Source organism: Ctenopharyngodon idella, chromosome 19 (genome assembly GCF_019924925.1).
Source record: "Ctenopharyngodon idella isolate HZGC_01 chromosome 19, HZGC01, whole genome shotgun sequence".
NCBI classification, from domain to species: Eukaryota; Metazoa; Chordata; class Actinopteri; order Cypriniformes; family Xenocyprididae; genus Ctenopharyngodon; species Ctenopharyngodon idella.
Window position 1 is genome coordinate 1240562 of NC_067238.1, and position 14890 is coordinate 1255451.

A 14890-nucleotide genomic window follows, 5' to 3' on the forward strand; every position below is an offset into this window, starting at 1 on the left:
GGACTGCACGAATATTTGGACTTCCTCCAAAGAGGTAACATATGTTTTATTTACCTTTTTTCACTCTGTCGCTGTAACTTTCCTTTGAGGAAACATCATAAATGCAGAATTGTTGTTGCCATAGCTCCACAAACATTTCCTCCGTTGTAAAATTCCACCTAGCAGGAACGATACCATTGTCTTTCTTTTGTTTTGGCATGTTTGAAAGCATGCAGGAACTCGTGGACGACACTACACGAGCTGAAACGATCAAATCTTGCTTCCCGACGCCCATTGTCGTTTGCGAATCCCCACGACAAAATTGGGCAAAAATCATGTAGTCTGAATCGGCATTAGATGGGTTAAATGCAGAGAACAAATTCCGAGTATGGGTTACCATACTTGGCCTTCATGTCACATTACTTTCACTTTAATGCACCCTTGCTAAATAAAATAACTAAATCTTACTGACCCCAAACTTTTGAACGATAGTATTATTTTTCAAATAAATCTAAAATTTGACAACAAAGGGCCAAATCAATGGCACAATCTAGTATGTGTACTCAACGTAAACCTGTCCACATTTTCATTTCCTTTTAATAAAATAAATGAACATTATTTTGTGATGTTGACAAGCTCTTGGGTTAAACCTTGTTTATGTCTGACATATTCATTCTGGCATGAAGTACTGCAGACTGCATGTGCCCCTCAGAGACGCTGAGAGGTGTTTATACTCTATCCGTTCACCCTGGCACGACTCTCACAAGTGACAAGCAGCAGTGTGGAGAAAATATCAGCTGAACCAGCAAGATGCAGCAGTGAAAAGTAGTAGTTTGCCAAACTTTACCCTACCAAGGCATTATGTTACTTGTTCAAAGGCAGTCCCATACAGGCGTCACTATAGCTTAATTGGCAAAGCATGACAATGCTCAGGTCATGGAGGTTTGATTCCCAGAAAACGCATGTAGGCTATATATAATCATTTGTAATTAGTCATTAAAATGTTAATACGGGAAAACATAAAATAATAAAAAATAAATAATTTAAGATAATATGCACTACTGTTCAAAAGAGTGGGGTTGGTAAGATATTTTTCATGTTTTTGAAAGAAGTCTCTTATGCTCACCATAGCTGCATTTATTTGATTGAAAATATGCTTAAAAAGAATAATACTGCGAAATACTACTATTTAACTTCAATTGTCTCCAGTCTATAGTGTCATATGATCCATCAGAAACCATTCTAATATGCTGATTTGCTGCTCAAAACACATTTCTTATTCTTATCAATTTTGAAAACAGTTGAAACAGTAGTGCTGCTTCATGTTTGTGGAAACAACAGGAGTCTATGATGAATAGAAAGTTCAAAAGAACAGCATTTATTTAAAATAGAACGTTTTTGTAACAATGCCTTTACTGTCACTTCAATCAGTTCAATGCTTCCTGAATTATAGTGTTCATTTCTTTAAAAAAAAAAAACTTTCTTAAAAAAAAAAAAAAAAAAAAATCTTATTCACTACAAACTTTTGAATGGTAGTGTACATAAATACGTTTTAATGCATTTAAGTCCATTGTATTTTAAACGCATATATACTTTGTTTAGCATTTAGCATTGATTTATTAAAGTAGTAATGTTAATAAATACATATAGGAAATACAGATAAATCACTATACATTAGATCAGATCTTAAATGACATGCAGTACGTACAGTGGGTACGGAAAGTATTCAGACCCCCTTAAATTTTTCACTCTTTGTTATATTGCAGCCATTTGCTAAAATCATTTAAGTTCATTTTTTTTCCTCATTAATGTACACACAGCACCCCATATTGACAGAAAAACATAGAATTGTTGACATTTTTGCAGATTTATTAAAAAAGAAAAACTGAAATATCACATGGTCCTAAGTATTCAGACCCTTTACTCAGTATTTAGTAGAAGCACCCTTTTGATCTAATACAGCCATGAGTCTTTTTGGGAAAGATGCAACAAGTTTTTCACACCTGGATTTGGGGATCCTCTGCTATTCCTCCTTGCAGATCCTCTCCAGTTCTGTCAGGTTGGATGGTAAACGTTGGTGGACAGCCATTTTTAGGTCTCTCCAGAGATGCTCAATTGGGTTTAAGTCAGGGCTCTGGCTGGGCCATTCAAGGACAGGTGATGAGCAGTGCCTGGTTTTCTCCACACATACCGCTTAGAATTAAGGCCAAAAAGTTCTATCTTGGTCTCATCAGACCAGAGAATCTTATTTCTCAACATCTTGGAGTCCTCCATGCGGGCTTTCATGTGTCTTGCACTGAGGAGAGGCTTCTGTCGGGCCACTCTGCCATAAAGCCCCGACTGGTGGAGGGCTGCAGTGATGGTTGACTTTCTATAACTTTCTCCCATCTCCCGACTGCATCTCTGGAGCTCAGCCACAGTGATCTTTGGGTTCTTCTTTACCTCTCTCACCAAGGCTCTTCTCCCCCGATAGCTCAGTTTGGCCAGACGGCCAGCTCTAGGAAGGGTTCTGGTCGTCCCAAATGTCTTCCATTTAAGGATTATGGAGGCCACTGTGCTTTTAGGAACCTTAAGTGCAGCAGAAATTTTTTTGTAACCTTGGCCAGATCTGTGCCTTGCCACAATTCTGTCTCTGAGCTCTTCAGGCAGTTCCCTTGACCTCATGATTCTCATTTGCTCTGACATGCACTGTGAGCTGTAAAGTCTTACATAGACAGGTGTGTGGCTTTCCTAATCAAGTCCAATCAGTATAATCAAACACAGCTGGACTCAAATGAAGGTGTAGAACCATCTCAAGGATGATCAGAAGAAATGGACAGCACCCGAGTTAAATATATGAGTGTCACAGCAAAGGGTCTGAATACTTAGGACCATGTGATATTTCAGTTTTTCTTTTTTAATAAATCTGCAAAAATGTCAACAATTCTGTGTTTTTCTGTCAATATGGGGTGCTGTGTGTACATTAATGAGGAAAAAAAATGAACTTAAATGATTTTAGCAAATGGCTGCAATATAACAAAGAGTGCAAAATTTAAGGGGGTCTGAATACTTTCCGTACCCACTGTAAGTATAGGAAGTATAAGCAATGTTTTTACCATCTGCTCGATTACTAAACGCATGTGCTTGTCACCACCCTGCATCTCAAGAAATTAGTGGATAAATATGTAAACCTATTTATCTAAACAAGAACAACTTAAAGTAAATGTAAATTTTAAAATGTCCCTATCAATGATAAATTCCCTTCCCCTGTGTAGAAGCCACTGCTGGTGGTAAGACACAGCTTTGTTTCAGCTGTATGTGAGCATGAAGGTGAACACAAAAAATGAAGCTATCTGACGTGTGAAGCACAACACCGCTGTTATGAATGGTGTCAGCAATGACAGGTTTTTGACATGGACTGCTGAGATGTTATAACTACTAAGCGGAGAACTGAGACAGGCCCGACAAATGAGAAAGAAGTCAAAGAAGCTCTGAAGCGATGTTTCTAGGTCAGTGATTTTAAGAGGGAGCCATGAGGCACATCTTCCTCTTTCACACTTCAGAGAAAAAACTGGAAGACAAGACAAATGTAAAACGAAAAAGCAGGAGAAAAAAAAATAACCCTCATTCCATTTAAAGCCTGACGCAGCACTTTGAGCTATGAAAGTGTAGCTGATGGCAACAAAGCTGGGATGAAAGAAATAATACATGCAGGGCTCATAATTTCATGCACACCTTTTTTTTCTTTTCTTCTTTTTTTTTTAAACCACACACCCATGACCAATTTTAAAGATATCATAAAATAAATCATTAATAAAGCAGAGCCAGCCTGCAGGAAGATGACCTTAAATGAAAAGCAAGGTCAGAAGAAGAAGGCTGGGTGGAGATGTGCTCATAATAAATAAGCAAAGCAATATAAGTGCAAAGACTCATATCACACAGCAATAACACTGATCCAGTATTTTGAGAGGAAGATAGTGCCCAGTTCTCCTATTATTGTCTTTTATGTCTGTGTACAATAATATATGTAATGTGAGACATGACATATGTGTGTGAAATATGTGTTTATCATGGAATATAAATGCAAAAAATGCATTCAAATTGCATTCACTAATTTAAAACAACAACAGCTTACAGTAAGAAGTAGGCTATAGCATTTCATTCTTAACATCTTTTGAATATTCTATTTGACAAATACAGTGGGGCAAAAAAGTATTTAGTCAGCCATCAATTGTGCAAGTTCTCCCACTTAAAAAGATGAGAGAGGCCTGTAATTTTCATCATAGGTACATTTCAACTATGAGAGACAAAATGAGGAAAAAAAAAAAAAAAAAAAAAAAAAATCCCGAAAATCACTTTGTCTGATTTTTAAAGAATTTATTTGCAAATTATGGTGGAAAATAAGTATTTGGTCAATAACAAAAGTTCATCTCAATACTTTGTTATATACCCTTTGTTGGCAATGACAGAGGTCAAACGTTTTCTGTAAGTCTCCACAAGGTTTTTACACACTGTTGCTGGTAGTTTGGCCCATTCCTCCATGCAGATCTCCTCTAGAGCATTGATGTTTTGGGGCTGTCGCTGGGCAACACGGATTTTCAACTCCCTCCAAAGATTTTCTATGGGGTTGAGATCTGGAGACTGGCTAGGCCACTCCAGGACCTTGAAATGCTTCTTACGAAGCCACTCCTTCGTTGCCCGGGCGGTGTGTTTGGGATCATTGTCATGCTGAAAGACCCAGCCACGTTTCATCTTCAATGCCCTTGCTGATGGAAGGAGGTTTTCACTCAAAATCTCACGATACATGGCCCCATTCATTCTTTCCTTTACACGGATCAGTCGTCCTGGTCCCTTTGCAGAAAAACAGCCCCAAAGCATGATGTTTCCACCCCCATGCTTCACAGTAGGTATAGTGTTCTTTGGATGCAACTCAGCATTCTTTCTCCTCCAAACACGACGAGTTGAGTTTTTACCAAAAAGTTCTATTTTGGTTTCATCTGACCATATGACATTCTCCCAGTCCTCTTCTGGATCATCCAAATGCTCTCTAGCAAACTTCAGACGGGCCCGGACATGTACTGGCTTAAGCAGGGGGACACGTCTGGCACTGCAGGATTTGAGTCCTTGGCGGTGTAGTGTGTTACTGATGGTAGCCTTTGTTACTTTGGTCCCAGCTCTCTGCAGGTCATTCACTAGGTCCCCCAGTGTGGTTCTAGGATTTTTGCTCACTGTTCTTGTGATCATTTTGGACAGGTGTCTTTTATACTGATAACGAGTTCAAACAGGTGCCATTAATACAGGTAACGAGTGGAGGACAGAGGAGCCTCTTAAAGAACAAGTTACAGGTCTGTGAGAACCAGAAATCTTGCTTTTTTGTAGGTGACCAAATACTTATTTTACAGAGGAATTTACCAATTAATTCATTAAAAATCCTACAATGTAATTTCCTGGATTCTTTCCCCCATTCTGTCTCTCATAGTTGAAGTGTACCTATGATGAAAATTACAGGCCTCTCTCATCTTTTTAAGTGGGAGAACTTGCACAATTGGTGGCTGACTAAATACTTTTTTGCCCCACTGTACATTTTTATTATTAGGCAGGAACTTCATTTTAACTCTCCTTTTTAAAATTCTTAGCAATTCAATTTGCGCTTTGCTATGATCACAGCAATTTGCTTCTTACATGTCCTCTTCAAACAGTCTTGGCATTAATATTCAGCAGCTTCTGATCTCAGAGGGTGATTAACATTGGCTCACCGTCAGGGAATGTCTTCAGGATATTTGTTCAGGATTTTTAATTAGCTTTTATGAATCTTAAAAGCTTTGTGTGGGGGGGAGGAATTTAACTGTGGCTCTGTCATGAATTAAACATGTAACGCCACCATAAACAATTCAGTACATGAACTATCAACACAAACGTCAAGCAGGACAACAGCACAGCAATGAAACAAAATAAGGATGCTCCGATTGATCGGGCGCCGATCGTTATCGGCCGATAATAGCTTTATATAGTTTGAGCGGTGGGCCGATCAGATGACACAAAACTCGCGAGACAATTAATACTGCATTAAGCCACGAAAGTGATACTGTTCCTCAAGCGGCTTTCTGTGCGCGCACTCCAAGACGGAGTGGAACACGGACAAGAAAAGTGAACTTTGAGCTTCGGGTTCATGCCTGAGCAGTTAAAAGCAGACAGAAATATGCCCGGCTTGGGGAGTATTTGCTTAAACACCGTCGGTTGTCTTAAGTGAACATAAACAGTTGGGAAATAAATCGCATGTGTATCAGAATCAGTATATTGGATCCATGCAATCGGTCTTAAAGGAACACTCCACTTTTTTTTAAAATAGGCTCATTTTCCAACTCCCCTAGAGTTTAACAGTTGAGTTTTACCGTTTTCGAATCCATTCAGCCGATCTCCGGGTCTGGCGGTACCACTTTTAGCATAGCTTAGCATAGTTCATTGAATCTGATTAGACTGTTAATAATCAAGGAACTTTGCTGCCGTACCATGGGTGCAGCAGACGCAATGATATTATGCAGCGCCTGTGACCCCGTTTGCACAGGGAGTGTGCCTTGCAACCATGGAGACATTTGTGAGAGACGCTGCGCAATATCATTGCGCCTGCTGCACCCATGGTACGGCAGCAAAGTTCCTTGATTATTATGCCGGAATGAGAGTATAGTTCCTAGCCATATCGGCCTAGAAAATCGCAACTTTTCATTTTCCGTCGGTCTTACTACACAATGTAACTACAGAAGAGTCAAGTTTTAAATAGGAAAAATATCGAAACTCTTTGGTCATTTTTGAGCGAGATGCTAATGGTCTAATCAGATTCAATTAACTATGCTAAACTATGCTAAAAGTGGTACCGCCAGACCCGGAGATCGGCTGAATGGATTCGAAAACGGTAAAACTCAACTGTTAAACTCTAGGGGAGTTGGAAAATGAGCCTATTTTCAAAAAAAATGTGGAGTGTTCCTTTAAAGTGACAGCAGGCTAATATTCCTGCTGCTGTCTGTGTCATTAATGTTAAACAAGAAAAGACAGAGAAAATCACATTGCTCTTCAGTAGATTTAGTAGGATTAATCTGTTTAATTCATACAGTGAAGACTATGTCGTGTTGTTTTACATTTGAATACTTTGTTTTGATTTTTATTTTTATCATTTATTTCACAGGAATGCTATATTTGTTAAGCTCTAAGCTGTTCCTAAACACCCCTAAGAGAGAGAATGGAATATGGAATATATAAAACAAAAGAATAAACGGTGACGCTTTACAATAAGGTATATGTATTAACTAACATGAACTAACCATGAGCAATACATTTGCTACTGTATTTACCACTCTTCGTTAATGTTAGTTAATGAAAATACAGTTCATTGTTTATTCATGTTAGTTCACAGTGCATTAACTAATGTTAACAAGATTTTAATAATGTATTAGTAAATGTTGAAATTAACATTAACAAAGATTAATAAATGCTGTAGAAGTGCAGTTCATTATTAGTTCATGTTAACAAAAGTAGTTAACTAATGTTAACTAATGAACCTTATTGTAAAGTGCTACCGAATAAACATTAACAGGAAACAGTTTTAAAACAGTTGAAATTAGAACTAAATACGTATTTAACATTGAACATGCGGCACAGAAAAGAAGGAAAGGTCAAACTATGGGCTCATGTAAATTTTGTTTTGTCCTCCTTACTACAAATTGATTACATGACTAATCCAGGTTTATGTCTGGTCAATGACGACTCTGACTTCTGTATAAGTTCATTACAAAAGAAAATGTTGCTTGCTGGTTTTACAGCTGCAAAGACGACAATAAAACAGAACTGGTTTACTCCGCACATATGTGCATAAACATATTGGATTCATAGCCTCCTTAAAATAGTGACTTGTGAACGTACAACAGCACGAATTAACAAGGCTAAGCCTAGTACCACTGATGCATGGAAATGTTTTTCTTCCAAAATATTGGACTATATAAAGGAATGACCATATAAAGTAACCTTTTTTTTAATGTCTGTTGCTTCCCCTTCTCTGTTTGTTTGAATGGATGTTATTTTGTTATATCTAAAAAGACAATAAAAAGTTAATCTCAAAAAAAGAAAAGAAGAAAAGGAAACACCATGCCATAAGCTTGAATATGAGTGTTGATGTTTGCACAGCCAAAAAAATTACACACTTCACCTGTAAGCTTGAAGAGCTTAAGAGTGAAAAACAGTAGCTTTAATTTCACTGAAACCAGGAATCTAACATTCCCCTCTCTCTCTCTCTATATTATACACACACATATATATATATATATATATATATATATATATATATATATATATATATATATATATATATATAAATAAAACAATTAAGAACAACTGATGTTTTTAGACAGCTAAGAAAATGTGTATGTGTGTTTAACCTCTTTGTCCATGCTGTCCAGATCTTCTTTGCAGAGTGTGTAGAGTGGCATGGTTTCAGACATGCTGGGCTGTCGTTTTCTGCGTGAAGGTCCAGGCTGCTCATCGTCAGGACCTGATCCTGCAGCCTCGTCCGTCTGCTGAGACCCCTGAGCTAACCTGAACAAACACATCAAAAATCAATCGCTCAGCATACATACTCCAGATCAGCAGCTGGTGAAGCAAGTTACAGTGTAATCAGTCACTGGGTAAAATTTGTTTCTCAAGCACTGCTGGCTGACTTTGCTCTGACAAAACACCAAAGCAGAACAGCAGTTCTTTCACTCTGAGCAACACCTAAATAAGCAATCAAACATACCCACAGCACAAGCCTGTCCACAGCACACAGCAAACATTCAATCACATCCTTCTGTCAGAGGAGCCACAACATGATTATTATGATAACTCTGCACAGGGAGATAGATGGTCAGAGCAGACAGTGTCTGAAAGGATTAACTTCACTACACGTGCTCCTGCAGTCTGTTTAAACCAGCGGTCACCACCCTTTTTAAGCCCAAGATCCCTCACCTCAGCCTTGATGAAAGGCAAGATCTACAGTACCTATCGATGAATAGATATAAAAAGACAGCCCAGATTGAGGCCTTTTATTTTGTATTTTATTTGCATTTGAAGTACATTAAATGCTTTGGTTTTAAACTTTTAAATTTATGCAACCAATAAAACTGTATGAATTTAACAACACTGTAACACTTGCAGTGAGTAGATCATATAAAGTGCCATCGTTACCTGCAAAAAAATGCCATTGTTAACAGTAAAATGCTTGTTCACTGAAGCTTCTGAAGGTACTAACTACCATTAGCATTTTATAAATTAATTGTAATAACAAAATTCCAACAACATTCTCAGTTAAAGGATTAGTTCACTTTAAAATGAAAATGACCCCAAGATTTACTCTCCCTCAAGCCATCCTAAGTGTATTTGACTTTTCTTCTTTCTGATGAACACAAGCGGAGTTATATTAATAAATATCCTGACACACCAAAGGTTTATAATGGCAGCGAATAGGACCAACGACTATGAAGCTCAAGAAATTATCAAACTGCCAAAGTCACACAAACCACTGAAATTGCAAAACACTTATGACGTAACGAATCACGTGACTTTCACGCTTCAAACCACTGATTTGAAACAAAAGATTCATAAAGCTTCGAAGCTTCATGAAGCAGTGTCGCCCATCACTAGATATTGTTGAATAAAATCGTCGCTTCATAACATTAAGGTTGAACCACTGTAGTCACATGAACTGTGTTAAATACGTCTTTAGTAGCTTTCTGGGCAATGTAAGAGTTAACTGTCTTGCTGGCGATGCAGGCCTCACTGAGTCATCGTATTTTCTAAAAAAAAATATCTTAATTTGTGTTCCTTAAGGTCTTACGGGTGTGGAACGACACGAGGGTATCTGTATCTGATCAATAATTTTCTTTCTCATTAAAGGGTTAGTTCACCCAAAAATGAAAATAATGTCATTTATTACTCACCCTCATGCCGTTCTACACCCGACCTTCGTTCATCTTCGGAACACAAATTAAGATATTTTTGTTGAAATCCGATGGCTCAGTGAGGCCTCCATAGCCAGCAATGACATTTCCTCTCTCAAGATCCATTAATGTACTAAAAACGTATTTAAATCAGTTCATGTGAGTACAGTGGTTCAATATTAATATTATAAAGCGACGAGAATATTTTTGGTGCGCCAAAAAAAACAAAATAACGACTTATATAGTGATGGCCGATTTCAAAACACTGCTTCATTAAGCTTTGAAGCATTATGAATCTTTTGTGTTGAATCATGATTCGGATCGAGTGTCAAACCGCCAAACTGCTGAAATCACGTGACTTTGGCGCTCTGAACCGCTGATTCGACACAAAAGATTCATAACGCTCCGAAGTTTCACGAACCAGTGAATGTGCAAAAATGCCCGTTTTGAATGTTACCACGTTATTACAATGTTATTACCACATTTAACCCATTTTTAATTAATTAAAATGTGAGAAAAAAATATATATATTGTGTCAATATTCATGGGAAATTTCATTTCAATACATCATTAAATACAAAAAGTATAAAGTCAGCACACCACAGCTCCAAAAAATATAGAAATATATTGACAAACTCTCACAAAGGTGACGTTTCGAGCATACAGTGCCTACTTTACTTTTTTTCTGTTTCGCTTATTTTTGTCCGAGCACCCACTTTGAGCAGTCTGCCTGTGATGTGCATGCTTTTGTTTTGCTGAACATATTATTATATGAAATTTATAAGAACATATAATATAATAATAATCTGAGAACTACATTAACAATTGAAATCTATGTATTTAAAATCTAAATTTTTCTCTCATTACTGCTCAAAACGGTCGAAATTTTTTAAACCTACATATTCATTTTGTAACATAACAACATAAATAGTACTCTAAAATGTTTTCAAACTAAATATATTAATTTTACTTGCATAAATGTTCACTTTCATTGGTTCATCAATAGGCAAAAACGTCCCAAAATTGTGAAATATGGGAAAGAGGGCTAAATATTTTTACAAAAGAATTTCTGTATTTTACAGAAGTATTTTATTTTTGAGACTAATCTTATTCATAGTCTGAAGTCAAAGTCTGAATAACATCATGTAAAACCCATTTCAAAACATAGTAACAGAAGACCTAGATGCTACATGCCGACCTGTATGTACATCTCAACAGCGGTGTCATATTGGAAAGGTCAACATGTCAGGTCGAACCCATCAGAAATAATCACTAGCCAACCTACTGACAAAACACCTATACGGTGGTACGAACCAGCAAAACAAAGACTCAAGACATTGACTTTCACAGTGTGGACAATGTACACTGATGTAACATGGTAATTAGCAACAGCCTCTAATGCAGCATATCTATGCTTTGAAATATACAATCAAACATTTAACTTCCTGCACATTCTACAGCTGTGGAAGGCTCAATGGTTTCCGTAGAAACAATCTAAAAAGGTCTGGTGGGAAAGTTGTAGACTGGTCTGTGAAGCAAACAAACTGAAATCACAGAGGAGACAGAGGGATGCTGGAGCTTAACAAACCATGTCTTCTGCTGATATGAGAGAGACTGTGATTGACACTAGACTGCACTGGGAGCTCTGCTGGACAGAGCAGCTTCAGGGATCCAGGTGTGATGACTCTGTATCCTTTTGTGCATGGATATATTTTATAGGGATGCTCCAATCAGGATTTTTGCAGACGATACCGATTACTGATTTCTCGATACCGATCCCGATCATTCAAGCTTTATATAAGCTCTCTGTTGGCTGTCAATTCAAACCCATTACATCTTGAAGGCATTTTTAATGATTTCACATGATTTCAAGTGGAATACTTAAAAGTACTAGTACTTGATGCTAAATGACTAAATGTACATAGTCTCATTTAATAAAAAACCTTTAAAATTTTGAGGAAAATAGATTTTGATCATGTTTGGAGGTTCTTATACAGTATTACAACACTGCTGAGGAAACCCCAGAAAAAGTGATGCAATTTATAGATTTTTTTGTTATTATTCATGCTTAATATGATGACTATTAGAAAGTACATATGACAGGTCATAAAATCAAGTTTGGTTTAGTTTTTGATGATCTTCCAGCTCTGTTTCAGCTATGTGCTCCTATTCTGTGGTGCATGGTAAATCAAGACCTGTCAATCTGATAGATCCAATCCAAGCGCGCTCCAGCTATAAAACAATGTCTGATTGGTCTCGACATCATCCCTACCCTCCATACCCAAGATTCAGTGTCCATTGGTTGAACTTTCAAATGACGTTAGAAAACAGTGCGTCGTGATCACAATGCGATTTTATCCTGGAAGTCCAATAGCTTTAGCTCCAAATCGAGTTATATAATGTAATTATCGGCCGATACCTATCTACAGATGATCAACTGGAGCATCCCTAATATTTTAGTGTCATATTTCTAACATAAACCAGAATTTTAAAAGTCATAACATTTACAAAGAAAACACATGAGGAACTTTAAATCTGGACTCTGAAATTCAAACAATATATGTTAATTTGACATTCTTTGACACTCTCACAAAGCAAATCAATTTACAGATCTAGCAACATTTATTGTTATACTCTCAAGAGTGTTTAAAGAGCTGATCTTGGATTAGGGTCACGTCACCTAGGTCAGATATTAAACGCTATGTCAATACAGTAAACATCAGAACTAAATCAGATAATTTCCCATTGCCATGTTTTAATTGGAAAGCACTACTTTGATAGTTCGGCACCTAATTTCTATGATGTTGTGCCATGTGACAAGGCACATATGAAATCTGCTACTTTTTCATACTAAAAACTTGGAATGGTTTAAGTTGTACAAAGACAGGAGAATTACACTTTGATAGAAGAAAGCATGATCAAATTAGCTATAATATGTAATAAACAGACACATTAAGGGTGAAGGAAGTGTACTGGATAAAGGATATCTTATAATTATATAGAGATTATAGATTATGATCAATTATCAATTGAAGAACATTTAGATGATCTAGGGGGGGAAATTATATACATTGTAAAAGAAGTCCAACACTTCATTAATTTCCATGATTTTTCAAGGCTTAGAAATCTCAATTCTTTAATTCCCTGATATTTACAGGTTTCCCATTAGCATTGAAACTCTCAAATTGGCAAAGTTTTTAGACATCTGTCTTCCCATTCGCCTAAAAACATCTTTCAGTGGCACATACAGTTCTTTTCTCTTTTGCTACCTAGCAACAAAAGACCAACATGGGTGATTTTGTATTGATGCTTGTGTCCTCTCATTTTCTGTTCTTGAACCATTCAACAAGCCCTGTTGCCTGGAGACCAGTACATCCTCTCAACAGCAGCACAAGAGCACTCACTGCCAGCCTACATGTGACGTGCAGTAACAGGGCACCATGCAGTCCGGCTATTCATTCAACATATCGGGCCTGCTGTAGAGTTGAGCGCTTATTATGACATATTAGTTCAGCTTGCAGATGCCCAGAGAGTATCTGTCTGGAGAGTTAGTCAGGTAGAGCTGTGGTTTAAATATCAAATTTAGCAGTGAACTTTTGTAAATGGTTCCTAGAGGACAGTAGATTGCTTTATTAAATTTGTGGCCCCCTACATGGACAGCAAGTGCAAGGATAAAGCAGAAATAAGACAAATGGAAGGAGACTGCGATCAAGCTGAGAGCAGTTAACAAATGTCTAAACAAGAGAGCAGGCACAGGGTGCCCAATCTTTCTCCTGGAGGTCTACCTGCAGAGTTGAGATCCAGCTATAATCCACACCTAAACCAGCCAATCGATTTCTCCAGGTTTATTTCAAAATCACAGGCAGGTGTGTGAGAGCAGGACTGGCACTACGGGTGTCCAATGTACACAACTGGCCAAAAGATTTTTTTTTTTTTTTTTTTTTTGAAAAAAAAAAAAAAAAAAATCTTTTGTTTTGTTCACCAACGCTGTATTTATTTAATCAAAAATATAATAAAAACAGTAATACTGTAAAAAAAAAAAAAAAAAAAAAATATTACAACTTAAAAATTCAAAACAATTTAAAATGTAATTTATTCTTGTGATGGCAAAGCTAAATTTTCAGCATCATTACTCCAGTTTTCAGTGTTACATGATCCTTCAGAAATCATTCTAATATGCTGATATGCTCAAGAAACATTTCTTTTGTTTTCTATTGAAAACACTCTCAGATAAAAATGTGCAAAAGTTGTCACTGGGAAGGAGGTACCCTTTCAAAAGGTGCCATTTAGGTACTAATATCAAAGACTATATATATATATATATATATATAAAGACGATGCACTCATATCACTATGAATGGGAGAAAGTGCAACGCGCAATTTTGCGGAATAAGTCCCGCCTTCTAAATAAGAGAGCCAATTGCCAATTGGTAAAGTCATTGCGTCACTGCAGCTGCTGTTAGAAGCTCTGGTTGCTATAGAAACAGTCAAGTGTTCTGAGAAGCGTGCTTATGACTGCATGCGCATTGGCTGGTCTAGCCGGAAAAATGTCTTTTTTATTTTGTCATGATTTGAGCGTTTAGAAGCTATAGTTATTGTCAGAAGATAGTTGTTGTCAGATTTCATTGGTGATTTCAAATATGAAATTTATTTGTAAGGTTGCTGAACAGCTTTGGAGAATTTGACGTCTCCCCATTCAAAGAGATAGGAGCTGCACTTGCATGACTGAAATAGCTGCCTGAGAGACACTGCCACTTTACATCACACCTCTCATGTCACTATTGACACGAAGAGCTTAAAGGTAGGGTAGGCAATGTTTTTCATAAACCTTTTGTTATACTGGTTGGAACTCTCTTCACATCCTGATAGCAATCAATAATAGAAGTGGTCTAAATTTTTAAAAATGAACATCTATCTTCTGTGGATGTCTCAGGACCAAATAATGTTCGTCCAAATCATTGCATTCGGTC

At 37.1% G+C, this 14890-nt stretch overlaps 1 protein-coding gene across 1 annotated transcript in view; it reads right to left on the reverse strand.

Moving 5' to 3' along the window:
- ctdp1 (CTD (carboxy-terminal domain, RNA polymerase II, polypeptide A) phosphatase, subunit 1) overlaps positions 1-14890 on the reverse strand; it is a 121091-nt gene that overhangs the window by 73005 nt on the left and 33196 nt on the right. Inside the window, exon 11 of the mRNA XM_051872481.1 lies at positions 8385-8541. Within this exon, the coding sequence (XP_051728441.1) occupies positions 8385-8541 (157 nt within the window). The remainder of the gene's footprint in view (positions 1-8384; positions 8542-14890) is intronic.